This window comes from Anopheles gambiae, chromosome 2 (assembly GCF_943734735.2).
Source record: "Anopheles gambiae chromosome 2, idAnoGambNW_F1_1, whole genome shotgun sequence".
In the NCBI taxonomy this organism is placed as follows: Eukaryota; Metazoa; Arthropoda; class Insecta; order Diptera; family Culicidae; genus Anopheles; species Anopheles gambiae.
Window position 1 is genome coordinate 23,745,797 of NC_064601.1, and position 27,438 is coordinate 23,773,234.

The following is a 27,438-nucleotide window of genomic DNA, read 5'->3' on the forward strand; positions in this document are numbered from 1 at the left end:
AGGAGACGGGGTGCTAAAGAGGAGACAAAAATTAAATTTACAACATTTCGCGCGAAACTTGCCACGTGCGCGATCCGCCAAGGAAAGCAACACACAAGTTTAAAGAAGAAAAAAAAAGACGAGCACAAGACGAGCGCGCCAACCCGCGAATTCACTCGCGAGCGGAATACATAAACTGTTCGCCGCTTCTTTTCTTTTCCCCAAATGTTTACGTTTTTTTGTTGCCCTCTTTGAATAAGGAACAACGAACACAGCAAAAGGTACTCACAGTCACAGTGCCCACCGAAGGATACTCACCAGCGGAGGGGAGAGGGTTTTGGGACTTCAAAACGATTATTTTTATATTCTTCCCTGTTCGCGTGGAAAGTAAAACTTTGTGCCCCGCGACGCGACTGCCTGAAACATCATCATCATGATGATGATGATGATGATGATTCCGCGAACAGAAAAGTTCGCGCGCGCGGAAAAATTTGCACTCACGAAAAGCTGCCGCTTTGTTTCTGTGTGCGCGCGGTGGTGGTGTTGCGTTCCGCGTCACGCCGGCAACAACGCAACAGAGCGGTGGTGGTGCCTGTGAGTGAGCAATGCTAATGGGATGGGGCACGTCTTGTGTCTTCGCGCGTTGAGGCTGAAAAATCGATGATTTTAAAGCGCTTCATACTGAAAGGGGCTGTTTAAAGCTGTTTTTTTTTTTTTAGTTTAGTAACGCAAAACACAAAGCCAATTGCAAGCTAACGAAACAACAGTGCTGGCTTTGGCTTCGTTTGTTATTTCCATCCTTCAACCTGTGGTCTGCAGCAAAGGGGGAGTTGAACGATCTGCAAGCGGCGAACAAACTGGTCAAAACGATAACCTTACCTTACCGCGGGAGAAACGATGCGGGGTGTTCCGAGCGGTGTGTTCCCTTCCAACCGTCAACCGGAAACCTGTTTGCCTGTTAAGCGGGGCAACGATGTTAAACAATTTTATCGGCCACGGCGTCGAACCGTAAATGAACTGATAAACCTGCGCACCCTTATCGTGATGGTTTGTTGTACCGCGGGGTCGAATGGGGAAGGTGCTAAGGGAAGGTGCGGTCATACGTGCATGTAGGACAGCGTGTTCATATAGCTGATAGGCTGGCCAAGCATTGTTCTTCGGTCCATGCTCGTTCCCCCCGCCCTGAACGTTCGATTCCACTTTGCTGATGCTGAGATGCTAATGTTACGCTGATAACGCTCAAAACGAATCGTAGCGCGGCTGCATTTGCATTCCGATCGGTTGTTCGGACCGCTTTATCGAGCCATCACGTCGCGAGACAAGGGTGAAAGTGCTGCTGTGGAAGCACTTCGATTGCGTATCGCATTACAGATGCTTGCAATTGTTCAGATAGTGCTGATGCAGCAAAACAGACAAGACTGCAAGCTCCAATGTAAGTTAGTTAATTTGTTACAGCAGAGGGAATGTTCTCAAGGTCTGAAATGCGACTTAAATGATCACAAACTTGTTGTCACATTTGTCTTTTATTTTATTGGTTTATTCTTAATCGAAAGACTAAGCGTTATAAATAAGTTAAGTTCAAAAAAATTACACCTAAAATTCCATGTTCCTTGGAGTTGCACTTGATTGATATGTAATTTCACACTACATCAATTAAAGCGGCTCATCCGTGCAAGCTCACAACGCTGCTAATGGTATTGCACCGAAACGTGTCATCCGCTGCCTTTGCGTCTTCCCATACGCTCCGAGTTTGAATCAAGAAATCACTCCTTCTCTTCATTGTCCACTAGACGCGCCACTATAAATCAAAATACAACCAACAAACCCCGAAAGCTCCTAAAATTCCCATGCACCCAATAATGCACTGCAGGTTCGAAAGGATGTCCCTACAAACTGAAAACCGAAATAAATGAAGCCAACTGATGTTGGTCCCTTTTCGTTGTCCCGTACCATTCCACGGGTGGCCAGGCTGCTAAATCATCTCCACAAGCCGCTGCCGAAGGGGCAGCGAAAGGATAAAAATTTGTCACTCCCAATATTAACTCCTTCCTGCGTTCTCGTATGTGTGTGCCTTGCTTGCACCGCACCGGTCGTCATGACTTCTTAAGCGGCGGTCACGACTAGACTCCCTGTTCGTACAAAACAAACACACACACACACACTCAAAACGCCAAAAGAGTAAGTGCGGCTCGGTAGGCTTTCAATTTTGCCCACAATAAATCAACTTTTATAATAGTAAATATTATTTATCGTTTCACCCTCGCCGCGGTCAACCGTGACCGGGGAGTTGCTGGTCGGCGAAGAAGCGCTCCATTTAAACGCGGCCGAGTCGAGTCGTTGTCTCCGTTGAATGGGCCCGAGCGCGCGAGAACGTTCGTAGGGGTCCAGAGCCCAACATTCTCACCGTGCCCACCGTTCCAGCAGCTTCCCGTTCAGCTTCACCCCACCCGGTAATGGTCAAAACCCCCGGGCGAAAGGTGTAGAAAGAACGATCATCGTCTCCTTGCAAGTGACAAAAGCGAGACCCGGCAAAAGAACGAAAGCCGTCCAAAAACACCCCGTTCCGGCGAAGACAAAACACCACCCTTTCCATTCCAGTTTCTTTTCTTTGTCCAAATCGGGGTAAGGGTTGGGTTCCGGGGTGGGGTGCGCCTCACCGTATGCATAAAGCGCAAAGCGCTTACCTTTCGCGGGTGTTTCGCCCTGCGCGAGCGTCCCGAAAATCCTGGACAATTCGAAGCCAACAGCAACGAGAGAGAGAGACGGACAACACACACACACACACATACACACAAAAGGAGGAATGGGTATGGGCATGTCGGGCCACAAAGACACGGTGGAAGGAGTAGGAGACCAATCCGCCGTGTGCATATAATTTCTCACGCTCGATCGGCGAGCAACGGGCGATGGCCGTTTAGGTCGTTTCGCAGCATCCGAAAGGGAAGTGGCGGTGCTGCCGCTGCTGCTGTGTTGTGATCGAATTCAATAAACCCATTGAAAGACCATCTCTGTCGCCTGCTTCTCTGCTGCCACCTTCCGCCACAACGGCAGCAAAAGGGCGAACGAGCGAGTTACGACGATGACAAAAGATCCACCCTGGAGCAGGCAAGCAGGAGCAGCAATGCTCTAAAGCAAAAGAGAACGTTGCTTGGAAGCAGCCCTACCAACCCAAAGCAAAACAGAAAAAAAACAGAAACGCAAACGACACAACCTGCTCCCACCGAATGGAACACTTTTCCCGGTCCCGGTGTTGGGTTAGGTCACGGACAGAAACACCGGGTCGGGTTTTTGGATGCTGTGTTGCTACACTCGCGGCAACACGCGTAACTGTTGGCGACAAATATGAAATAACTTTGTCTTTCCGATGCCTTTCCTACATGCCAAATCGGAGCCTCGCGTACTGCGCGTCCACCTTCGCCTTCGCGGTCCGTTCAGGTCGGTGTTTGCGGCCGGAATGGCACAATGCGTCGTGCGCGACACGCGCGACCAGTTCCGCAAAGTGCATAGTTAATTAGGCATCGGGGACGGGTTTGTAGCTGAGGTTGCGTGCTTTTTGGGGGCATGAGAGCGGGCACGGGGGGTGCATTAATTGAATTCGCAAGCCCTTTTCGGGTGCGGGCGCGAGCACTGTGCTTAACTCACACACCACCGTACTGCTACACTGGCAGGGATCATCGATACAAACGCAGCGACGGAATGGAAATTAAGTTCAAATTAAAACCATACTCCGCTGTCCATACGGCCAGCGTACCTCTAGCTACCAACAAGGAAAGCTAGTTAGTGAAGGAATTTTGATTAAATGTCGACCTGGCGGTGGTGAAAGTATTTGTTTGGTGCAGTGTTGCAGCAAAACGGCAAAATCGATTTGCAATTGGAGTGTGTGTTTGAACGGCTAATTTAAATACTGACGTGTGGCAATTAGAAGCCACGGGTACATGATGTTTCTATGTTAAATATAGCGTCGTGTGTAAATATATAAACCGAAAGCTTCTACTGTCTCGTGGGATCAAAGGTTTATCCTACTTTTTATGGTTGTGTTTATGGTTGTGGCAGAAAAGTTTTGTAGCAACTTGTAACAACAAATGTGTCGAAGGAAGATTCGATCGCACGCCCTGTAGATCGTGTGTCAAGCGTTCTATCCCTTCGGCCATTAAGCTCAATCGAATGATACACACTGAATCTCAACTACTCTCATACACTCGATCATTGTACTTACAGTTTAAACATTTTCTTCCAAGCTTAATTAAATTCTCAACCTTTTCTGCAACATCATCATCGCAATATGATTTTCTTTTCCGTCCCATCATCCAGCTGACCGTGAAAAATCAAAACTTCTGCTAACAGTTTTCAATCTATCATACCTTCGCACCTGTGCATCTTCCTGTGCGAATGCATTTGCTCAAACACAAACAAACGTTACAACCACCAGTACCGCAACACCCAATAACCCTTCCTATATTTCCCCTCCGGTCGATCGACTGCGATCGCGTTCTATACGACTGCGAGCCCAACACAAAACGCCGTGGGAACTATTGGCGAACGCCGTCCACCGAAGCTCCGCTTGCTGACCGAATGCTCAGTCCTCTGTCCACGACCACGTAGGACCATCATAAATCATGCCCTTGTAGCGGGGTAAACGTTATGGCTTCCACACCCCGTGGATTGTACACGGCACAGCAAAAAAAGTTCTGTCCGGACATCGGCCGCTCGATTAGCAGGGGCACGGGATGAAAGGATTTAACAAGGCGACCATGTAAGACAACTGTTTTCTCCGACCGAGCCGGCCACGGTGCCAGCTCCGTGACTCCCACTGCAAGACGGCCAACTGCCTTCCCCTTTTTTCTTGTTTTGCTCTGCTCTACCGCTTTCTTCTTCGCTCCTTTCCTCCCCCCCTCGCAGATGCAGTCTTCGGGGTTGGTTCGTGGCGGTTTTGGTTTTGCGGTGATTAGAAGCGGTCACGGAAGCGACCATATATTCCCATACATACTTCCGACCCTGGCGCGCCGCTCTGCGGCACAACACGACACGAGCGCTGAGCGGAGTGAACGGATCGTGGGAGCTGTTTGGGTAACCACCGCCGCCACGGCCGTTGGCGGAAGTTGCGCGGAAGTTCATTAGTCTCGGGGCCCCGAAGATGCACCCGGGTTGGCCGATCTTATCAGTTAGACTGTGTTTGCCCCGACCGTGTTCCCTTCCCGTTCGCTTGTGCCGTGGGTGTAAAGATGCGTGCCAGGTGTGTCAGGGCGGTGGGTGGTGATGGTCGCATCATGCATCATTGCCACGTACCATCGGGCGGGTCGGTACTTTTAACGGGAAAACCGGGCAAGGTTTTCCCGAGCGCACCTTTAGATCCCGTTCCCGGGGTGTTGAAACGATGTCACGAAAGTGACTTTGCCCTTTATTTTCGCACTGTGCATGCTGGGAGGGGGTGTGCTGAAATGCTGCAAACAGCTGCACCCATTCCGTGTGCAACGGGACCAACCACTGTCCCGGACGTTCGCCACCGCGCACACAATTGTGAGCGCCTAACGCTAATTTTTAATTGCCGACGACCACCACCTACCCACACTGGGACTGTGATTTGACCCTTTAGGGGGAGGGAGAGGGCTTAAGTAGACAATCGCGCAAGACAAAGGGAAGGCGATTTGGTGGCGTGTTTGGCTGGAGAAGCTGGAGGAACATGGTCTGCATGATTAGTACGCGGGCGTGTGAGTCGCTGCTCAAAATCATAACCATCATAAAGCAGCCAGCTGTCATGGGAGGTACGGTTCCCCGAGATTCTCCCCCAGCTCCCGCGTCTCTTGTGTGGGTGAAAGTGCAATCGGCGTGCATTGCAGCACGCACCATTCACCCACACGGGCACCAACACACGTAAACGAACCAAGCGATTCGTTCCACGGTTCGCGTTGGACCGCGCGGTTTCTACGCATTCAAGTGTCAACACAGACGCACCAAAAGCACGCTCTCGCTCGCGTCCTCATCAGCTGTTGTTGTCACCCACAGAGGTCACCGCTTGTTAGGACACTTTCGTACTCTTGTTCGCTCCCTCCTTGCTCCACGAGCGACCGAAATGCGTACGGGAGGCAAACAAACACAGCAAGAAAAGTGAGCAAAATTCGGACCTACCTTAAAGTTGTAGCGCACAGGCGCTCGGAAACGAAGATTAATCACCACCAACCAACCAACCGAACGTCTCATCTCAGTTCGAGGCTCAGTACTCACCGGCCGCACACTTCGCGCTTTGTTTTGCGTTTCGCGAGCTTTTCATCGCCTCGGCGTCGCGGCAGAGGATTATCCGCGTTTGTTGCCCTTTTGCAGCTGATGCTGCTGCTGCTGCCGCCAACGCGGCCGGCACACGCGGGTCGGTGCAATTTCGCGTAGCATAATTTTTGCCACCCTTCTCTCCCGACCCTCCCCGGTTCAACCATCCGCGGGTTCTGGTTGACTTGTCTCGTTAATTTTTCCAAACCCAGCCCCAGCCCACCGCGTACGCGAACTGTGGCAAACGTGGCGACGTGTGGCGACGAGAGGGGAAAGTCGCGCGGTCGAAAAGCTCACGACGAAGCGTGGGAGTTTTCCCTTCCCCGAGGGCATCCTGAGGGTTGTGTTTTTTTTGGTTTCGCATTTTTTGTACGTTGCTCTCATCTCTCTTGGACTGCCGCGTGCCGCAGCTGAGGCAAATTGCACGCGGGTTTTATTTGCGTTTTTATTTCTCGCTCTTTTGCGTTCGCCTTCGCGTGCACGGCGCGTCTAAGAAGTGTGCATTTGTAGATGAAAGGGATTGGGGGTGACAGCAAGAAAAAGAGAAAAAGAGAAGGTTGCTTGTGTTAGTGTGTGTGAGTGTGTGTGGTGGCTGTTTGGCGCGTGATTTTCGCGCGCACTTTCTCGCGCTTTCATTGATAAACAGAATTGTGTTTTGGGTGGAAAACGTAACTTCAGTACCATATGGTTTGAAGAAGGCAAGATATTTGAGCTGAATGGATAAGAATTTCATTAGATTATCAAAGTAAATGAGAGTTTTTAAGTTCCTTCTTTTTTGATTAGGATTATTTTTTCCCATATATTTCTATTCATTAATTACACAACGCATCAGGACTAATGGAAATCATGTTTTTGTAATAAAACCAACTTTTAGACAATTTTAAAGCCTTTCACAAGTTAAGATACACGCAGAAGCATACACTCGACCTGTTACGCTTCTCACACCCCGAAACCGATTATGCTCATCGGCAATTACATGGTGACTGTGCTGATACTAAGCGACAAATCGCTTACAATCACATGATAGCCCTGCCCCCATCGGTCTGTCATCAAAGGGAAAACCCCGGCGCAACGATTGCTGCTAATGATAATTTCTTCTTTTTCGCAACAAAGTGCCCCGGCACACACACACACACACACACACACACAAACACACACCTGACCATGACCGCATCACACAGCCACAAATGACCAGCCCAGATGTGTCGGTGGATGTGAGCGTTAGACACCAAAATGATGCCTTAAATTACTACCAAACTGCCCTTTCATCTGTACACGCGATTTAACTCCCATTTTCCGCACCCGACCACGGCCGCACCGTTAGGCATAAATTACATGTTTCACTTATGATCTTTTAGCACACCGACATCGAGCATCGCGCCTAGTGATCGCCAGGGCACTCGAGCCCCGGCACAGACAGGTTGTGGTCGTCGTTTGCTTCCTTCCTGGTTAACCTTTTGCGCGCAATCTTTCACCGGTTTCGTTGTGTGCTCGGGTTTTTTTTTGTTTCTTTAGTTACTTCTTCGTTTCGCTCTCCCGCTTGCTGCTGCGCCGGTGCACCGCCGATGCCCTTCTGGGCGAGAGAGAGATTTCCGCCGAACGATTACAGTGCACACGGGGTGTATGCAAGCGCAGGCACGGTAAATTATGAAAATGGACACTTCAAATTGAATACAATCGTGTGAATCTTCTCATTACAATTAATTTACCGTCCATGGCTTAGGGAGGGGGGGGGGGGGAGAACGGTTTTTGGCGGGGAGGCGTTGATGGAATGGAGGCCACACATCTGGCGGCGCTACTGTGGCAATGAGTATGGGGAAGTGGCAGCGTTTTGAAGCGCAAGAAAGTGCATTCCGACACATATGATGCTACCCCCGATTGTGGTGGTATAGGTCAGGAATGGTCTGCACTGGAAACCGAATCGCAACAAACAAACGGGATCCACCGTTTCGCCTACGTGGGAGACACTTGCGCTTGCATGTGTGTGTGTGTTTGTGTGTGAATGGGTATTGGCTTGAGAAATTCAAACGGGACCTCCTCAACGGTGGGTCAGCCCTTGGGTAGCACAAAGGGAAGAATGAAGTGGAAATACTAATATTTATTTGAAGCATTCAAAACCAAACCGCTGCTGCTTTCTCTAATCGCCGCTTCCGCAAAACAGTCCGCTATTGTCCCGTCTCCCCGTGCACGTTCAACATTCGGAGACACATCTAGAGCTCGGACCAGCGCCGTTTGGCTCGTGATCGCAGGGCCCTGTGACCACCGCCTTTGACCTTCCAATTTCCGATTGGCGAACTGTGATTGCGCTAACCGTGCCGACCGCCACAAAGCGATTCGAAATCGTGAATTTCTGACTGACCTCCTGGAGGGGGCGGTCGACCTACGTCTTACCCACCGACTATGTGTGTGTGTCTGTTTGTCAAATTGTGTCCACTGTGCAGTTGCCGGCGGGCTGTTACTATTTATAATCGCTTTTCTACAACCGGAGGATGGTTCGCTCCATCCTGACCCCCTGAACGAGCGGGTCCAGGCTCCAGCCCACCGTACACGGAACTCTTGTTAGAGCGCTTCCATCCAGCGCTGCGTGATGAAATTGTTGCATTTAATGGCGACCCATGTGCGCATAAATCACCGCGGATATGAGTAGCGCCAACCGGTTGTGGATGTGGCAAATGTGTCGTCGCTCCCAACAAAGCCCCCACGGTTCGGACGACGCTGCTGGGGGGGTTTTTGGAGGCGACTGTGCCTAGCTGCAGCACGGTTCGAGAACCGCTTGTTGTCTCCAACTGTCTCCCCCACACCAAGCGGGACACAGACAACAGCAGTGCAGAAAAAACGGAGGTCGACACAGTCGCGATCTGCCCGCGACGACTTTTGTCGGTGTGCTTGAGGTTCTATGATTTATTGACCTCCTACACGGTGCAGGGTGCACGACCGATGGTGGTGGGAATGTTTCATTTCTTTCTGGTTTTGTGTCGAGAATAGAACACTGAACAGTGGTGTGTGGTGTAAGGCGAACTGAGTAGTAGAATCTGTGGATCTCTGGAGCTGTATAAACCAAAATAACCCTAATAAACAACTTGAGGTCTTTCTTCAGCAGTGGTCAAATCCTTTGGATCTGCATCGACTTCGTTGCGAATTAATTATGACAAAACGTCCAGATGTTGCGCTGCGACCAGGCCAACCGCAAACCACATGCTGACCATTCCAACAGTCGCTCTCATTGATCCCATGCGCACTCTCCTGGGACCTGTTCACCAAAGACGATAAGTCTCACTCGTCACCCGAGATTCTTCGTGAGAAAAGATGCAAGAACAGAATACAACACACACACAAAACACGCAACCATATGTAGGTCCTACAGCACCCTTAAACCATGACACCACAAGACACCCTTAAACCTTCCAACACCAACCGAAAAGCAAACCCAAAAAAATAAGAAGCGTCATTAAATTGTTCGCTTCTTTCCTTTCTGGTCCAGCTTCTCAACTGACCAACTGATCAGCGAAAGAGATTTAGACCCAAAGTGAAAAGGAATCAGTTTGCGGCCAAAACTGTTCGCAACAACGTTCCCGTTAGTTATTGGACCTTTTCTCTATCACTTTCTCACACACACACACAATCCTCGAGAGCACCACAACTTGACACCACCGATCTCCTGGGAAGGATTGTTCCCCGAAGTCTAGCTCGCGTGAACGATAAGGCCGTGGCCGATGATGAACATGACAAACTTAATTTGTTATGTGGTCGAAGGAGACATTCTTGGGATTTTTTTTTTTGCCTCCCTGCTACTAGGGACCTCTTCGAGGAAGCTTCCAATTTCAGTGCTGTGTGTCCTTTGCCTTTGACGCGTCGCCCAAACTACTTGACTTGCTGGTGGGACGCGTCGGGTTCGGTTACCGGAGGGGTATTTGCATCTTGAGCACATATTTCATAACGTCGTCGTCGAACCTGTTTGCATTTAGATCCCACGTTTTTAGGTCCAGCCTGGTCCAGCTCAAATGCCACCGAGGCGTCTGTGACAGGGAGCAGAACAAAAAAAACAAAAAACGAGGAAAGCCAACGATGAATTGAGCATGTTAGATGGAAAACGGTCGATGTTGTCTTTTTTTTTTTTTTGCTGCTTCGGTCTGTATGTTTTTTCAAGTGGTCAGCTATCGGTTTTGCCTGCTACTCCTACAGTAACAGGCAGCACCAGAAGTATGATCGTGACTTTGTACACTCTTCCACCATGCGCTCCACTGCAACCAGCAACCCCGCCGCCCATCTGCGAAAAGCGATCTGATTCCATGCTCTTTTTCCCCCCTCCCGCTTATCCCAACCATGGGATGCCGACCTTAACGGCATCGGCACACGGATTATGTCATTATGGTTCTGCGGTGGTTCTGCTGCATCCATTCCATCAACGCACGGGATACGGATGGGATGGGGACTACCGCGCCCTGCCTGGTCTTGTCCATATTGTTTGTTCTTTCCCGGTCACTGCCGTTAGTGAAGCAAACGAAAGTGACATGCCGCCTCAATGTCCAGCTCGTTTTTTGGCTTCGGTCGGGGCTCGCTCGTCGCAACAGATGGTGCCAGATTTTCTCGGCAAATCGCTAAATAAAGAAACGCGGTAGGCAAATCGATTTTTTCTTTGTTTAGGATTTTTTTTTTTCAAATGTTGTTTTGATATCAAATTAAGCAAAATATAGCGACGTATGTTGGGTAAACAATGAGCTGTTTTTATGTTCATTTTTTATCATAACATGAAGCCTTAGGTGTGTGTGGTTACCGTTAGGGTTTAGAATGTGTAGCTTGTTTCAGTGTCACAAGGAAAATAGCTTACCTCCCAGCGATGATCCTAGCAGCCGTTTTCGACCTGTACCTTGCTCTGATTGCTGTTAAGAATTGCTCCATGAGGTACAAAAAAAAGACAAGTTCTTTAATAGTTTAGCAGAATGAGAGTTTACCATCAATTGCAACCGATTGGCTCATGCGTCCTGGCAGCACCATATAAACACATCGCAGGCAAACAAACAAACACATTACAACAATCCCATCTTGCCTCATCCCGCACAAAACAGACAATCAAGACACGGCAACAAAGGACAAAAAAAGGGAACACAAAACACATCCACAAAACAAAGGCAGTGTTACAAAAACCCACTTACCGATTAAATTTACGAGCTGTTTACAACATTTCCAAACTGAATGCACGGGCCAACCAAATAATAAAAAATACAAACGCAAACGGACCACAGCACTGTCCAGCTCCATCCACGATACCACATTCACATAAACTTTTTCTCTGCTTTTTGTCGAACCGGCGAGAAAGACACAGCAAACGAACTGTTAATCATTCCGGCAGCGGTCAGAGGCAAGAGAGCAGAGGAGAAAAAATACAGACCAACCATCTTTACATTCTACAAACATTGGTAACTCGTGAAAAAACAATGCTCAATGCATTGAGCAAGAGAGAGAGAGAAAGACCTTTCACCGCTTGGCAAGGCTCGCGACAGAGGACACGAGAACACTTTTATCGCTTTATTGAACCCTGCATTGAAAGAAAGCTACACCAAAAAATGGGAAAAAAGGGACACCTTCTACCGAGCCGGTTGCTTGTTGTTAACCAATTCTGGGCAGCACTTGTTGACCCTGTGCTACCGGCAGATCAATAGCCCGAACATGCAGCAAAGGACCAACACAACTGGAGGTGTTTACCTGCAAACGGTCACGGGACGATACGGGTGCCATTTCTTTGTTTCAATAATTAGCCTACATTCAAAACAAACCATAAAACGATAAAGCACGCCCACTGGCCCACTTGCCAGGATGGGTGAAAAAGAAGCAGCAGCAGCAGATCCTGCCAACGCCCCGGCGACACTTTATGGGTTTATGGGTGTTGAGCTGTGTTGCCGGATTTTTTTTTTTTTGGTTCTTTACTTTAATTGTACTTTTTTGCTTCGATTTATAGGTGGGCACCCACGATTAAGAAGGGGCGTGCGGACGTGGATAGCAGTTTAGAGACGGGGTAGAATGTTTAAGCAAGATTCGGATTCACATTTTTTTACCTTCGCCAATTGTTGGCGAAGGGCGTTGCTCTACACCGGACCGGAGCGGCCAAGGGGGAGGATTGTTTATGCTAGAAATAATATGTAAATCATATCTGGACACAACCAAACGCTTTCGCTTTTCTCCGCCAATCTGATAACCGAAGGCCACCAGGGGTAGGTAGTGCAAATCTTTGCCTTACCAAGAGGGTAAAAAAAGCTTCTTACTGAAACGGTTCAATGTTCCAAAAACTGAAATGATTGACAATATTCCTCTCTGTAGCGTTGGTTCGGAAAAATATATCCCACCCATAACACTACAGTTGGAAAGAACAGCCAAAAAATAATAATTGGAATAATCACACGCATCGAAATTCCCTTCGATCATCGTTTCGAGAAGGAAAGCCACCTGCCTTTTCGCCCCTCGACCGATCGGACAACACTTTCCCACGCACGAATCAATCAAAACGGGCTACGGACATCGAATAAATGTTTTCTACCCAATTTTGTGCCCTTTCCCGTCCCATTCCAATCGGATGGTCATCATCGCTTTGCTTCTATTCGTGCGTGTTTTTTGTGTGTTTGTGTGCTTTCCCTTTCCCAGAGAAAGTTTATCCTTTAATCGGTCAAACGGTTCATACGGAGGACTTCCAATAATTCGGCTTCACCCCCGCTCAAAGCTGGACACAAAGACCACAATGCGATAATTGTAGCTTGCAAAAGGCTGAATAGAGAGGCAGGCTCAGCCGGAATCTGTGCAAACCCTCCATCAACACGGAATGTACGGGAACGACCGAGGAGAGCGAGGGGAAGAATGGAGTGTTTGATGTTTGATTTTGGTCGATTTCTTTCCATTCTATTCCCTTGTTTCTTCTGCGATCCTTCAGTAGCTAATCCCTGAGCTGTGGTTTGGATCGATTCCTTTTACAGGACAGTCCGTTACAAGTGATTTCTTATATGAGTTATGTTTGACGTTCGTTTATCGGACTAGAAAAGACTAGAGCAGTAGGGACCAGTCGGTGGGAATGGAATCGCTCGCTTTCCTCTTCTTCAACTGTTTATACCGATCAGAACCGATCGTTGCAAAATCATCGATTAGCATGCATGGGTTCGTGGAAATGCATACATCCCCACAAGCCCTCAAATACCACATTATCATTTGCAAATCTCGCACACACCAACACGGCTCCCCCAGCTCCAGCAGCTCCACCAAGTCCACTGCCTGCCTCTGGCGCATGATACTGCCCTCTCAAACTCATTCGACATTATTCCCGCCGACGTCCCCTCAACCGCAACCGTAGGCTCACGGGGTTACTCACGTTTTCCACCTTCGCGACCACACCACATTGGCAACCGCGGGCGCACCAAACCGGGGTGTGCCAATGGTTGCTGCCAGCGATCGCCAGCCTTACACACCGGGATGATGCAATACATGATGCCCTGCGCGGGGCACGCAGAGAAAGGGAGCTGGAGAAAATAGGAGCAAAAGATCGAACCGAGCAGGCCTTTGTACGGCGAGAGCGTGTGCATTATGATGTGCAGGCCTGTCTTGCCCAGCCACCTGACCCCTTGGCGATGACCTCTTGAGCAAAAGACGTGACAGTGGATTAGTCGCAAGCTCGGGGAAATCAAATGTTGCCCACGGTGGTATGGGGAGCGATTTCAATAACTTTGCAACGAACTGTCAACCGTCGGCGGTTGGGTCGATTCGTTTGCTCTTTCCATTCGTTTAAATGTCCATACTAATTGAATGTCTTTTTTTGTTTGTTTGTCTCTCATTCACAGGTAAGCCACTCCACCATCACCATTTTGCCACACCGTCTTTACATTCAACCCACAAAACTCACAGTAGGTACCATCTCTGTAAGTAGATTCTTTAGGCTTTGTTTTTTGTTGTGTGTCGTTGATTTGATGTTCAAAAACGAATTAGAGAGAGCGAGCGAGAGTCCGCTTTCCAGGTTTCGAAAAAATGGCACGATTCTTTCACTCAGTAAATTGTTCGTTTGCTTTTCCCTCCTGCTGCAATGCTTTCGGGGAGGGAGTCTCATTTTTAGTTTGCTTTGCATGACAGTGAGAGATCGAAAATTATGTTTCCTTTAAGTTGCATTAATTACGATATAAGATCTGCCCAATACATGTCCTCAATTTCAAGTCCTTTCCCATATCCATTCCTTCTTCCGATCAGTTTAGTCCTCCCAATATAGCTTTAGTTCGTTTCCAGCCGTTAGACAAAATTAAAGAACAAATTGATTGCAAATATTCCCTCACTTGTAACATCTGCTCCGTCTCGGTGTCTTAGCTACTACCCCATTTGAGGAGAGAAAAAAAACCGACAGCCCAATGCTTCCGATTCTCACGGTCCACATCAACGTCCACAGTCAGCGTCAGAGTCTCACGCATCACGTCACGCTATCCGCTTCTTCGCACTGAGACAAGACAATCAACTCCTGCCGCACTGTCCAAATCGGGCAGGAATGGGTGCATCCTTTTTTTTAAAACACCCCTCTCTTGCCGAATGTCCTTTGCTGTGGATGCACCATAGCTAAAGAATGGGAAAAGTTTTCGCCAATAATCAACCCTGGCGTCTGTGTCTGCTTTTTTTTATTAATATACCCAAACGTATCTAATAGTACAGGCGAATATTGCATACGCTCACTCAGGGCATTGGGTATTGATTTGAGGGACACACAGAAAGGACCCAAGAATTAGAAACAAAATCTCAGCCCCTCATGACGATGCAGGGACACGCATTTGCAGTGCGCAGTACCTTCTCGGGCCGGCCAGCGACAGCGGCGTTGGAAAGCGCGAAGACATTTACGCACTTTTTCGTCCCTTTTCTTACTCCGGGAAGAGAAGAAAAAGAAGGGAGAGGGACCAAAAAAAACTCCTCAGGGGTAAGACCGTCCGTACGGCGTAAAGCGATCGTTTGGCAGTGATCGGAGTCCGCAGATCGGAAAGGGACGGTGTGTGCCGTAGCGTGCGCATAAATTGTTTTTTAACGCTTACCCCTCCGAGACCGCATCGCTTTTTAAGACGAAGGTACGGTCTCGGTGGCTCCTGTATGGGTCTTACCCCCGGGAGAATGTGTGTTTTTTTTTCTTCACCGTCATCGCACAGGGAAAGCAAATCCGTGGAATTGAGTTTTTGATGCATGATCATCTTACGCGACGGGGTTTGATAATCAAAGGTAGAAAAAACGGTCCGTTCCTTGGCGTTACTTTGCTCTTACACTCTCTCACACACACACACACATGTGTATGGGCTCGTACGCAATATTCTAATGCCCGCCGAGAGTGGCCAAGGGAGTGAAGGTCCTTTCATTCTTAGAGACCTCTGTTTTAGTCTTGTTTTTCGAACGCATACGCATAAACTACAACTAAAGAAAAAGCCAACAAAAACTCAAACAAGGATTCATGCGTGCTTTATCGTTGTGGCGTCCTGTTTTTACACGGGGATGAGGAATACAGAAAAAACCCACTACCCCTCGGTAAGTAACGGTATTTCTTGCCGAGGGCCAAATCGAAGAAGACTCGGCGTTTTTTTTCCTGTTTGGGAATGAGTTTTTTTTCTTTCTTTTTTTTTCATTCCTTCAAACGCTATGTTTCTAACGCTTTTTTTGCCCTTGCGGTTCTCATTTTCCGTTGTTTTTTTCTTCACTCCTCTTTCCTCTTTTCACCCGACATGGTCGTCGTCTTCGTCGTCACGGAAATGGTTTTGTTATTAATATAAATCAAAGATATAATTAAGCATTCATTCGCCGTTCGCCGTCGTTCGATTGTTCGTGAGGGGGAAAGGAAAAGGTGAAAACCCCGGGGCCGAGTGCCGACTGCGATGGACGGAAGTCGAAATCGACGACGGCCAAAAGGACGACGGATGTGTGGTGAATTTGATCCTGTCCTGTGAAGGAACGCTAACCTGCGCTAAACCAACACAAAAAAACGGCGCATTTTCTTCACAGAGGTTCCGCGCGCTTCCTCTCCCCAGAGGTCCGTTAGATGCGTGTCGGGAGTGGGTTTTTTTGTGTCTGTTTGGTTCCCTTTAAGAAAAAAAGAGCACGGGAAACTCCGTGCGCTCGTATGTCATTTGTAGTTCCGAAGCAGCCTGCTGGAGAGGATCACTTCCTTTCGTTTGCGTGTTTTTTTATTTAAAACAAAATAAAAGCCAAAAAAACTTCAAAACCTCGCTTTCACTATCTCTCGCACGCATCCTTGTGTAATGCCACGAAAAGAGCGTGCGTGAATGCTTCCGAGCATTCTTGTTACCACTTTTGTGGTGTCTCACAAGTGAACAGTGAATCACAGTGAATCGTGGTCATGTGAAATGAAAAAAAAAGTAAATACTTTTGATTAATTTTCAAACGTCTTCCCAGCTCTACCTAACGGAAGCTCTGCACCGGAAAGCGCTTTTCTTGGGCGAATTGAATCGTTTGCACCGCGCACAATACAATACCGGCCCACCGGATATAAGCCAATCGAGGTCCGCTCGGGAAGCCGCGAAGGAAGCGGGATTTGTGTCGAAAGGATGCGTCGATGCACGCCCCGCCGGGAAGCGATGACGAGTTTCTTTACACTCCCAACCCCGGACCTTTCGTTAATCGATTGCCAGCTGTGGTGTGCGGGATCGAGCAGAGCTGAGCCTGAACATCACGCCGAGCACTGATCGAACGTGTAGCGAAAGGATCATTTTGGACGGAAATGGATTTCTTGTAGAAGGTGTGCTGCTTTTGTTGCCAGAAGCATCCTTTATAATGGAATATCCTTTCTTATTGTGCAAGCGGGTGAGTTGAAAGCAGAGCAAAGGGCTAAGCTGTACTAGAAATCTATTCATAAACTCTGTGAGCTTCCGTTTTTTATGGTTTTACTGCGTATCAAATGCAGTTTTGCAGATGTAATCCAATGCAATCAAAGGCAGCAGAATAAAAACGGTAAGCAGCAGCATGGAGCACATGAAAATATTTTTTTATGCCAATATAATGTTATCATCCTTTCAAAAAAACAAAAAAAAACAAAATCCCTTCTCAGTGAAGTAAAACAACGGGACCGTTTAGCGCATGTGAAGGACACCGGACACGGACACTAATCGCACCAGTGTGTGTGTGTGTGTGTGTTTGAGTATGTTTGCCGAACCGAAACCCACTCCCCCCCAGTAGCATAGAGGCCCTCCACAACATCCCGGGGAGATTGCTTATCACACACGCGCATCGATAGCATTAGATATGTCCTTACCACATATCGTACTGCCATCCATCAGGTCATCCTGCTCACTCACGCTGCACGCTTGGCGCCCCCACTCCCCACACCGCATGAGCTGTCCACCGCTATCCTTTGGTCACCCGTAAGCCACCCTCGGGCTACTCGGGATGGACGAAGGCTACTTGCCAATGGCCAATCGTCGAGGCCGAGGAAAATGCGCTCACCCTTTTCCCAGGGAACCTTTTCCACACACCCACACACGCTCGATGGCGATATATGTTCGGCTGTGGTATGTGCTTGTTTCGCTTCGACACAGCCAAAAAGGTCGGTGCTCGGTGTCTAGCGTTTCAAAATTGTGGTGAATTCGGGCTTTTCCATCCACTAACCTCTGCACGCATCTTTTCACCACCCTTCCCATTTGTGTGTATAAAAAAAACGACCGGCAAGCGAGCTTTCGAACGCTCTATCCCGCTCTCTCTCTCTCTCATCAGCACTCCTTCTCTCGCGCGCTGTCGCTGAGATCCTGCCGTTAGGGGTGAGTGAGCGCACCATGAGAGTAGCACGTTGGGAGAGTTACCGGGTGTGTTTTTTTGTATATTTCTCGTTTCTTCTCCTTTTCTTGCTTCATATATACGCACACACACAAAGACAGTCGAGTCCAGGAGTTGTTTTTTTGTTCGCTACGACCGTTGTTTAGGGTCACCCAGAGGGATATACACAGTGCGCCCTTGCTCTACCGTAAGCACTCACCTCGAAGGAGCGAACGAAACGGAGCACACACAAGCGAGAGCGAGCGCCGTGCTGTGTGTGTATTATGAGGGTTGAGGTTTTTTTCCTCGCACCGTAGTCACACTCGCTCTCTCTCTCTCTCTCTCGCTCACTCGTTCTTTCACTCTGAAGTTCAGGCAGGGGAACCGAAAAAAACGTGAGCACTCACTCACACAAGGGTGCTCTCCGTCCGTTGGTCCTTTTTTTGTTGTTGTGTGCTGCGTAGGGATGCGAGAAGGGAGCCGGGCTAGCGATGGGCTGACCCACACCCCTGGATTGTGAGTGTGTGTGTGTGTGTGTGTGTGTCTGTGTGTGAGTAGTACGCATGCTTTCCACACTGCGCGAGCGAGCGAGAGAGCATACGGTGCGGTGCGTGGTGGTCCGTTCGGTGGACAAAACGTCTTCCACAGCACACAGCTCACCCCACCCCGTTTCTTGCGCGACGGTACGGGCTCGAGCGCGCCTGCGTCTGTGTTGGTGTGCCGTGTCGGCGACCGTGGCGAGGACAAACCGAGCGCAGAACACCATCCACCGCACACGCCGGAACATCGTCGCCGCGAACGGACCGATTCCGTCCGGAGCTTCAAACCAGAAAAATCGTAACCGCCGTCGCCGCGTGACGAAGATCAGTGGGGGGAGGACAGTCAGTGACCAGAAGAGCGACCCGTGCTTCTTGAAGAAAGGGGGGAGGGTGCTGTGTGTTCTCCAAATTAACAGTTCTGCGTGGGTCAGTGGTTGGAGCAAAAGTGTACGACCAAAAAGCCAAGAAAGAACATGACGAACCGCGCCAAAAGTGTCGCTCGGTGACAAACGGAGCGCTCTCGATGTGTGTGGAAAAGTGTATTGTTCTGGTGAAGAAAGGCCGCTGTGCATATAACCGTTTCCGACCAATGTTAAAGCCAACATTCAGGGGTTCGCACTTTAAGAACAAATTGGCCCCATTCCCTTCGTTTTGGTTTTTCGTTTCGGTTTTGGTTACGTTTGTGTTCTTCCCTTTGTGAATGAATGGTTTCGATGCGTCGTTTTGTTGATAGCAAAGCTTCTCCAGTGTAGGCTGGAAAAACAGCAGTGATAACACATAACAGAAGGCAGAAGCGTGAAGAGTGAAAATACGCGCGACTTGTTGAGGAAGCATAAAAAGTGGCAAGAATACGTAAAAAGGGTTGTGATTTTCGCCCCAGAACAACTGTGCTTGTGATACAAAGCTGTGCTGCTGTGCCGAGTGTGTTGTTGTTGTTTAGCCGTTCGTCGCTATTGTTTGCGCGACGTACACCACCCGCCCCACCAAGATGCTGTCCACCAGCGAAGATGCCGGATTCTACTCGCACAACCGTGATCGTGAGTTTCGTCCTTTGGCAGAACCTAACCCAAAACTCCCCTTTTCCCAACCATTTCCCATACTTCCTCCTCGAAGGCCTCGACGTAAGGAGGCAGTGCCAGTGCCTCCGCAGGATTTTCTGACTGACTGGACTATAATTAACGGGGCTTATGGCTTACAGCTGGGACACAAGGGTGAAGGAACTTGCCCCTACACGCCTTCCGGCAGGCGTCACATTACAGTCCTGCTCAAAGGTTGCAGCTAAACGAGCTGTGCGGTGTATAATTTTCAATCCTGCTAACGCCTTGCCCTTCTGCGCGCTTTTTAAAAGGACGTTTCGCTGGAAACTGTTGAAACACTCTTGTTTAAATCCCAACGGTCGCAATTTCCATCCCCGTTTCGGACGGCGGAAGACTGGGGCCAAGGAGTTCAATCTCCCGATAGCTGATAAGGGTTGCGCGCAGGCCACGGGAAAGCCAGCCAACGTTCATCATTTATCGATCGCGAATAAAGCTGCTCCCGCAACCACACCTTCCTGCTTCACCCCAATTCATGCAGGACAGATGCAGCTGCAACCCCTGCTGCTCTGCCCCCTCCCCCCACTTGTGTTTGCCACTTGATAAGGGCCAACGGTTGTCGAACGCGCGTCGCATGTTGATTTGATATCTTTCAGGCCGGGGGGAGGAGGGCGGAACAAACCCCTTCATTCCCCCTTCCCTATCAGTGGTGCGTGGGTGTTTCAACCCTCCTCTGGTGGGCACCCTGGTGCTTTTTTTTTAGATGGACAGCTTTAACCTGCCATCACACGGGTGCTCAGGGTGACAACGCCCCAGCGGATGACGGATACGCAGCGTTATCTGGGAGTGGTTTGCATCCCCAACAGCCAACGAACTTGCGGTGTGGAGCCAGTGGACTCCAACCAAACACTTTCTAGTTAACTCAGACGTGTGGAACAGGTGGGTTAATTTGGGGGGAGGTTATAACAAGGAAAGAGGCTGAAGGTGCAATAAAAATTTAGAAATAAGACGGTTATTTTATAAAATAGGTGGACATGTAGGGGCTCATTTCTTTGTGTTTAAAAATAGAGAAAGAGAGTGAGATAGTTAGAGAAAGGGAGAGATAAAAGGTGAAAGAATAAGGGAGAAAGATCAGCAAATAAAACACACGCGGGGCAACAATGTGTCGGTTTGTCTGTTGCCCCGGAAGTCACCCACTATGAGCGCGTCCACCTTCGCACACCGCAAACAACTGATAAGACCAGTGCATGTGCGTGTGTGTGTGTGTGGGTGAGGTACGTTGGTCCGGTTTTTCTTACGAACCGGGTGTCGGATGTCTGTGATCCTCCTGTGGGTTGCGGGGTACGGCGTTTTTTTTTTGGGCAAATATTGAACGTTTCTGCCTTTGCCTCCCGCCGATAAGCGTCACGGACACCTACCACGATCGTGTAGGGCGAGGTGGGGTTTAGGCGGGCTCGTCAACCTCAAACCCGCAACAAAGCGGGTTGTGATAAGGCGCGCACACACACACACACAACTATATGGGCTTCGGTCTGGTTCTGGTGGCCTCAACCGATTATTGCTCCAATGACCAGAAGGTTGTACACCGCGCGACCGTCCCGGTAAGCTGCGGGTCCCCTATCATCTGCCCTCCCTACTTCCCTGCCGGAGTGCAACCAGTAAACCACCACCCACGCGACAATGCAAATATGTTTGTACAAGGTTTGCTTTTCGTATTTTTTTCTCTTCTCCTTCTCTTCCCTTACCGCTCGCCCCGTTCTTTCGTGTCGTTACACTTCAGTAACTTCACTATCACCTTGTGGCGTTCGGTACACGCGCTTAGGCCCGCTGCCACTATCTCGGTGGTGTGTGGAGGTGTTGGTGTGTGTTTTTATTTTAGTTTTTTTTTTAGCCTTTGGAACGACCGTTACTCATCCCGGTCCTGGCGTGGACAACCATTGACCGGAGCGGGTGTGGAATCTTTCCCATTCCGCCTGCACCGGAGAGCCGTCCAATAAAACGGGCAACGTTTGTACAATGATTATTAAAATCCAACCCTCCCCCACGGTCTGGACGCACGGTAAAGAAAGACTTGGCTCTTAAAGACAAGCTCCGTTTATCTCCTGGAATGTCTTAAAGCCACTTTCTCCCGCGCGTTACCGATGTCGCACATGTGAGAGCCGGTCGGCTTTAATCGCGTTACGTTCCCGAGGAGCCTCCGCGCGTAATCGCGAATCAAACAATCAACCCCTAGACATTCACCGGCAACTTCATGCCCGCAGGTCACGTGCGTGTGTGTCTATGTGTGGTGTCCCAGATCGCACCCAATCCGACTGTGGTCTACTTTGCTTGTACAGGTTTTTTTTTTCGTTGTGCCATTGCTGTCTCTCCCGGCTCTTTTGTTTTCGTACGCCTAACCACGGTGACATCGAATCAATAATTTGACATTCACCCCAAAGCGGTACGCCAAATTGGACATATTTTCATGCAAAAAAAAAGAAAAACGAGTACGGTCGCGGTTTCCCTGTCCGTCTGCCCGTAATCATCGGAAATAGCCCCGAGGCGTGTTTTGTTTTTCGGGAGCAACCGCTCGTCCTATATCCTTCGGTGGCCTCACAACAATAGAACAGGGAAGGAAGGAAGCATTGGAAAAAAACATCCCCTCTGTGGGTGAGATCTTGCCACCTCCACCACCTCCGAAACGCTGCAATATCATTTACAACTTCCTAATCGAATTTGTGTCCGTCTCGCGCCGATTCGGCTGGCCTGGTGCGTCCGGTACGCATTTTCCGTGGTTTCGCATACAGAGGCAGGACGCACGGACACACACACACACACACACAAACACCCTCCAAAATACCGGGTTCGGTTTCAATCAAAATCGATATGAATAAATAAATAAAAATATTGCTCCTGCCCTTTTTTTTGGGCAATTTTGTCATCAGGGTCGCACAGTTTTTCCGGACAATTCTTCTCCTGGCCCAAAAACCGGGCGCCGATGGTCGCCAATAATTTATGCATCGAAAGTCAATCAAATAGTCGATCGAACTTCTGTCACCCTCCCACCGTCGCCCTTCCTCCTCACATGGCCGACAGCATATTGGTTGAGATTGTTTTTTCCCCCCTGCTTGCCCCTGCACCAACTGCTGATGGTGCACAATCGCTTGCCGGGGCGAACGCTCATTCATTTCGGCGATACCTATCAGCTCATTTAGCGGAAATATTGCTAGTGTTGGCGGGAAAAACACGCTCACACGCGTCTTCTCCCACTCCCCACAGCATGGTTTTTGGTGGACAATAACTCGTCTTGATTGGGTTTTTATTGGGCAGCCCGGTTCGGCTCCAACGGCGACAGAAGCTTTGCGCAAGCATCTGATAAGAAGAAAGCTCACTATCGAGGGGGGAAAAAAGCCAACACAACTACTTTTCCACTCGCAGAAGGGAATGATTTATCAACTGTGGACCCCGTTTTTGCGCCTTTGTGCGGTACAGACACACTTTGGCCATCTCCAAACACGATGCCGTGGTCCCGCTCAGGGTTGAAGGACATTTGGGACCGGTTTGGACGAGCAAAAGGGTAAAAAGATTGCTTCTGGAAATTATTGCGCCGATGGACCCAAGGAAAACAGACGTCCCGGCAGCAATCGTGATGTCCTTCAGGATGCTGTAGAGGAATGTAAAAGAAGAAACACACACGCACACGTTCATTCCCCAATTTACATAAAAGGTGTCCGCTTGCACTTCTTTTGTACAGGCCCGTTTATTAGTTTTCGCCTTCTGGTCGAGGTCCAAAGGGTTGTGTTCACGCTACGCACATGTCTGGACGGATTTTGCTTAAGAAAATTATCCAAACTTATGCTAAGAAACAGGGGGCCACAACTCGTTACGCAGCACAACTTATAACATCAAATAAATCGCCGCTTTTGCACACAAAATCGTTTCAATATTCCTGCAGTACAAGGCAGATTGGCAAAATTGGCGACAATTGTCGATTCGAGTAGCGTGTGTGTGCGTGTGTGTGTGTACGCCATGCAGCATCAAACGCCAAGTAGCCGCGGACCCCTCGAGAGCCTTTTGCGACGAAACCTTACTGCAGAGCCGTGTGCAGCTGCAGCAATCTCCGATCCGGATGCAGTTGCACATTCGGGAGTGCAGTGCCAAGCAAGCCATGCCATGCCTTGTATGGGTGTGTGTGTGTGTGTGTGTGTGTGTGTGTGTGTTTTTATAGATGAAAAGAGTGAGCTCGGGGGATCAAAATAGTACCCGTGCATGGAGGGGGCGGGCAAGGAAATTATGATGGTTGACAATGATTGACCGATTTTTCGAGCTACCCCTCGGTCCGTGATCGAGATTCGATCGCACAGGCACACCACGGTACGGTGCCCCATTAAATCGAATTGAAATGTAAAACCAAAGGTCTAATCGTTGTCGGCTGTCATTACAATTTCTGTTTTGCCTTCCGATTCCGGCCAACCCTGTGAGCTACAGCGGACCCATGCACAACAATGGCGCGTTTAGTTTTATTCCGGTAGCTGAAAAGCAAAGAGGTGCAGAGGAGCTGTATGACTGTTTGGCACGCATTTTAGCAGCCAAAAAAAAAAAAAGACACCCGTCAAACCTCCTGGATGACATTGAAAGGTGTCAACGGTGGTGCGATGGGTTTCCTGTCAACGCACCATTCGGATGTTTAATCCTTCTACACAGCCTTCTTCACAGCTGTTTGTCTCCCACTATTCAGCACTACCCTGCATCACATCCTTCATTCGCCCTCATACGCTCATTATCGCTCTCGCTCTCTCCTGTGCGCAACCGGCTGCAGTGGAAGTGGTCTCCATTGGTCACTGAGCGGAAGCACACGCATCGCATCGCAAAACCCCTTTCTTTACAACCCCGTGTCCATTGGTCAGCCACGTGTGTGTGTGGCTCGGTTGCGTTGTGGCATCGAAGAAGTGGACGCCCATTTTTCCTCACTCGCGCCATGGTGTGTCTCGCTCTCGCCGCTTCAGAGCCGAGTAACCGCCGTACACTTTCGTATCTCTTTCGCGGCTGTGTCTCTCGCTCCGGTTGCTTGACCTGTTTCTCTTTTGTGCTCTGTGCGTGCGTGTGCGTTTGTCTGTGTGTGTGTGTGTGTATGTGTGTAGTGCGGAGGAGCAACAACATTCAATCGCTCTGCCAAACATCGATGGCCATCGGTCAATAGAAAGATCAAAGGCAATGAGAGCAAGAGAGTAAGCGCTCAAAGGGAAGCTAATAGGCGCTCTAACACCCTCGTAATCACATCCTCCAACACATTACACTGATTTGAGTGACCAGCAGTGACGGTCGTACAGGGGATTACGACCCTGCGCCATCCTCTGACCACTCTCTCAATAAGGGTAATTAAATAAGCCTGATTTACGGCAGCGTGGAGTGTACCCCCTGAGGAGTACCGTATCGACAAGTGTCGACGCGTTTGTGCGGGGGGAGGTGTCCGCGATAATCCCCTTCGTTAACTCCCCGGAGAGGAGGAGGGGACGGAGACGCACTCTAGCGCTTCCATTCAATTCCATTTCCATCGATCTGTTCTGGGTTCTCCATCGGTGGTGTGGATGGGTATTTGGTGTCGTTTTATTAATTTAATGACGCAATGACGGCCGGGTCGTGGCTTGGGGCATTATTTTTACGCACTTCCAGCGTCGTGACACTGTCCCCCCCCCCCCCCCCCCCCGCGGTTACCTCCACTGTTTGCACATCAATTCGCCCACGATTAGCAGCAGCCAGCAGGGGCTGATTTTGTCAGCTGGGTGGACCGCGGTCGTTCGCGAAAAACGGACCAACACAAAAGCCTGACGTCTGTCCATTGTTGTTTATTTCTCCAATGTTTGCTGTTTGGCTTATCGCACACGCACACACACACACATTGCACTCCTTTTGCTCCGCTTAGCCCGATTGATAAAGGCATGTGTCGGTGTCATTAGTCATTTCGGGGCTCGTTCTTACTCGAGCTTCTCCTGCCGGGAGTGGAAATGTTTTGTTTTTCCACGCCAACAGGAGTACCCACACACACACACACCCACACAGCACAATACGGTTTATGCTTTTTGCGGGACTTTTGGTTTGGTTTTGCGATATTGTTTTCGCGCTTGTCTAACTGGACCAAAATCGCATCGATAACCGGCAGTCGGAGGTTTTGTTTTTCTCCCTTTCGCTGAAGGGGAAAACATGGGCCCACCCGAACTAATGGTGCTTTGTGAACACGCAATTCATTTATCAAATTATCGATAGTCCGTGGCACACAAAAGGGACACAAAGCGACGAGAAATGGAAGGGCATTTAGGGAAAAGATGACGGCGAAGCAACTTAATTTAGTTCCTTCGTTGGATAGCTTATCCGATCGGAATTCTGCCTTCCCAACGGAAGGTCATTTTGGTGCAAAAACTTAATCATAAACCTTAACAATAAGACGAAAAGATCCATCAAAAACGGGCGCCAAATAGTTTTATATCGCGCGCAGTGCTGCAGAGTATTATACAATTACCCCTTTTTTCTTACTTCTGCTATGCATGACTCGATCTCCATTGCTCCGACTACTGTACCGAATGAGCAAATGTTGCAGATTTTTGTCGCAGATTATACTTTACGATCCAACAAAAAGACACACACACACACACACTCGCACGGTATGAACCGTCTATCATAATTTATCGACCGGCTATTCCGGCAGCAAAGGCCCGGGCGCATAAACGATTAATTAACCGTCTTGCGTGACTCATGTCGCGCAAAATGCCGATTGCGATACGATTGAATCGCTCGATAGATACGAAAATTATCATATTAATTGTTTTCCTAGCGCGCGTTTACGCGTCAACTGTACCGAAGGACAAGAGCCACCACTTTACTATCGATGCTGCGTTTAATGTGCTTCCTCTGTTCCTCTGGGTTCAAGTGGGTCAAAACACCAGCGTCGGTAGCATAAATTTCAGTGCCACAATCCGTCTGCCGCGTAGCCGTCACTGCTCTCGCCGTTCTTGTCCAAAGAGATTAGCTACCAAACGGCGAACCCAGCTTTATGGTGCGAATTGCAGCGAAGCCAGTGCCAACACACACACACACTACACGCCATTTAATGACCGTCCCTTTCTCTTCGACGTGCCGAGAGCGAATTCTGGGCTGAGATTTTTATTTCAATTTTATTTGCCACACTTTTCCTCTGCGCCACGACGCCAATCTTTGTGCTGCTCGATTGCGCCGCTACTGGGGAAACACACACATTAATTACACATCTTCTATCACACCCAGTACCATCTTCTTCAGAAGTCAGATGGGATAGTTCTGGGCATCTTCTGTTTTGTCCACGGTATAGGGGTGAAATTCATTTGCTCCTTTTCTACCCATTCCCACTGTCGAGAGATATAAAATCGAACGCCGAGCTTCCCGGTGGATTTGCCGGTCGAATTGGTTCAATATTTGAGACGTCAAAGGACTCTCTATCCTGCTCTCCCTTTCATCCGATCCAGCCCGATGTTTGCACTCGACCACGATGACGATGGCGCGGCCCGAAATTTATTATATTAATTCCGAAAAATGAAAATAGCACCATTTATAACACCACTCGATATAAATAAGCCAAACCTAAAGGTCTGGACGTGAAGCGGGAGGGGGGGATCACAGTGGCACAGCGACTGCGGGATATTGGTAGCGACTTTTATCACTCACTAAAACTGTGCTGTCTCCATCCTTTTTCTGCTCCTTGGCGGGCGCATTGTCTTGGTGCGAGGTGCGGGCGAGAAAGTGTTCGGGGGAGAGCAAAATGTACTTTATAAAAGTGTCAAGTGCTGGAATTCCAAGCGCCCAAGCCTTCTTCCGAAACTAGGCTCCAGTAGTAGAAGGTGGAGAGTGTGTGTCTCTGTGCC

At 49.1% G+C, this 27,438-nt stretch overlaps 1 protein-coding gene across 4 annotated transcripts in view; it reads left to right on the forward strand.

Moving 5' to 3' along the window:
• The window catches only part of LOC1273357 (B-cell lymphoma/leukemia 11B), a 66,337-nt gene that overhangs the window by 20,769 nt on the left and 18,130 nt on the right, over positions 1 to 27,438 (forward strand). The window contains exon 1 of one of the 4 annotated variants that reach the window (XM_061643035.1): positions 18,701 to 19,570. The exons of 2 other annotated variants lie outside the window; for them this stretch is intronic. In XM_061643035.1, coding sequence (XP_061499019.1) covers positions 19,522 to 19,570 — 49 coding nt within the window. In that variant the 5' untranslated portion in view covers positions 18,701 to 19,521. Of the gene's footprint in view, positions 1 to 18,700; positions 19,571 to 27,438 lie in introns of those variants that run through there. One more of the 4 variants, XM_061643033.1, reaches the window with a different exon arrangement.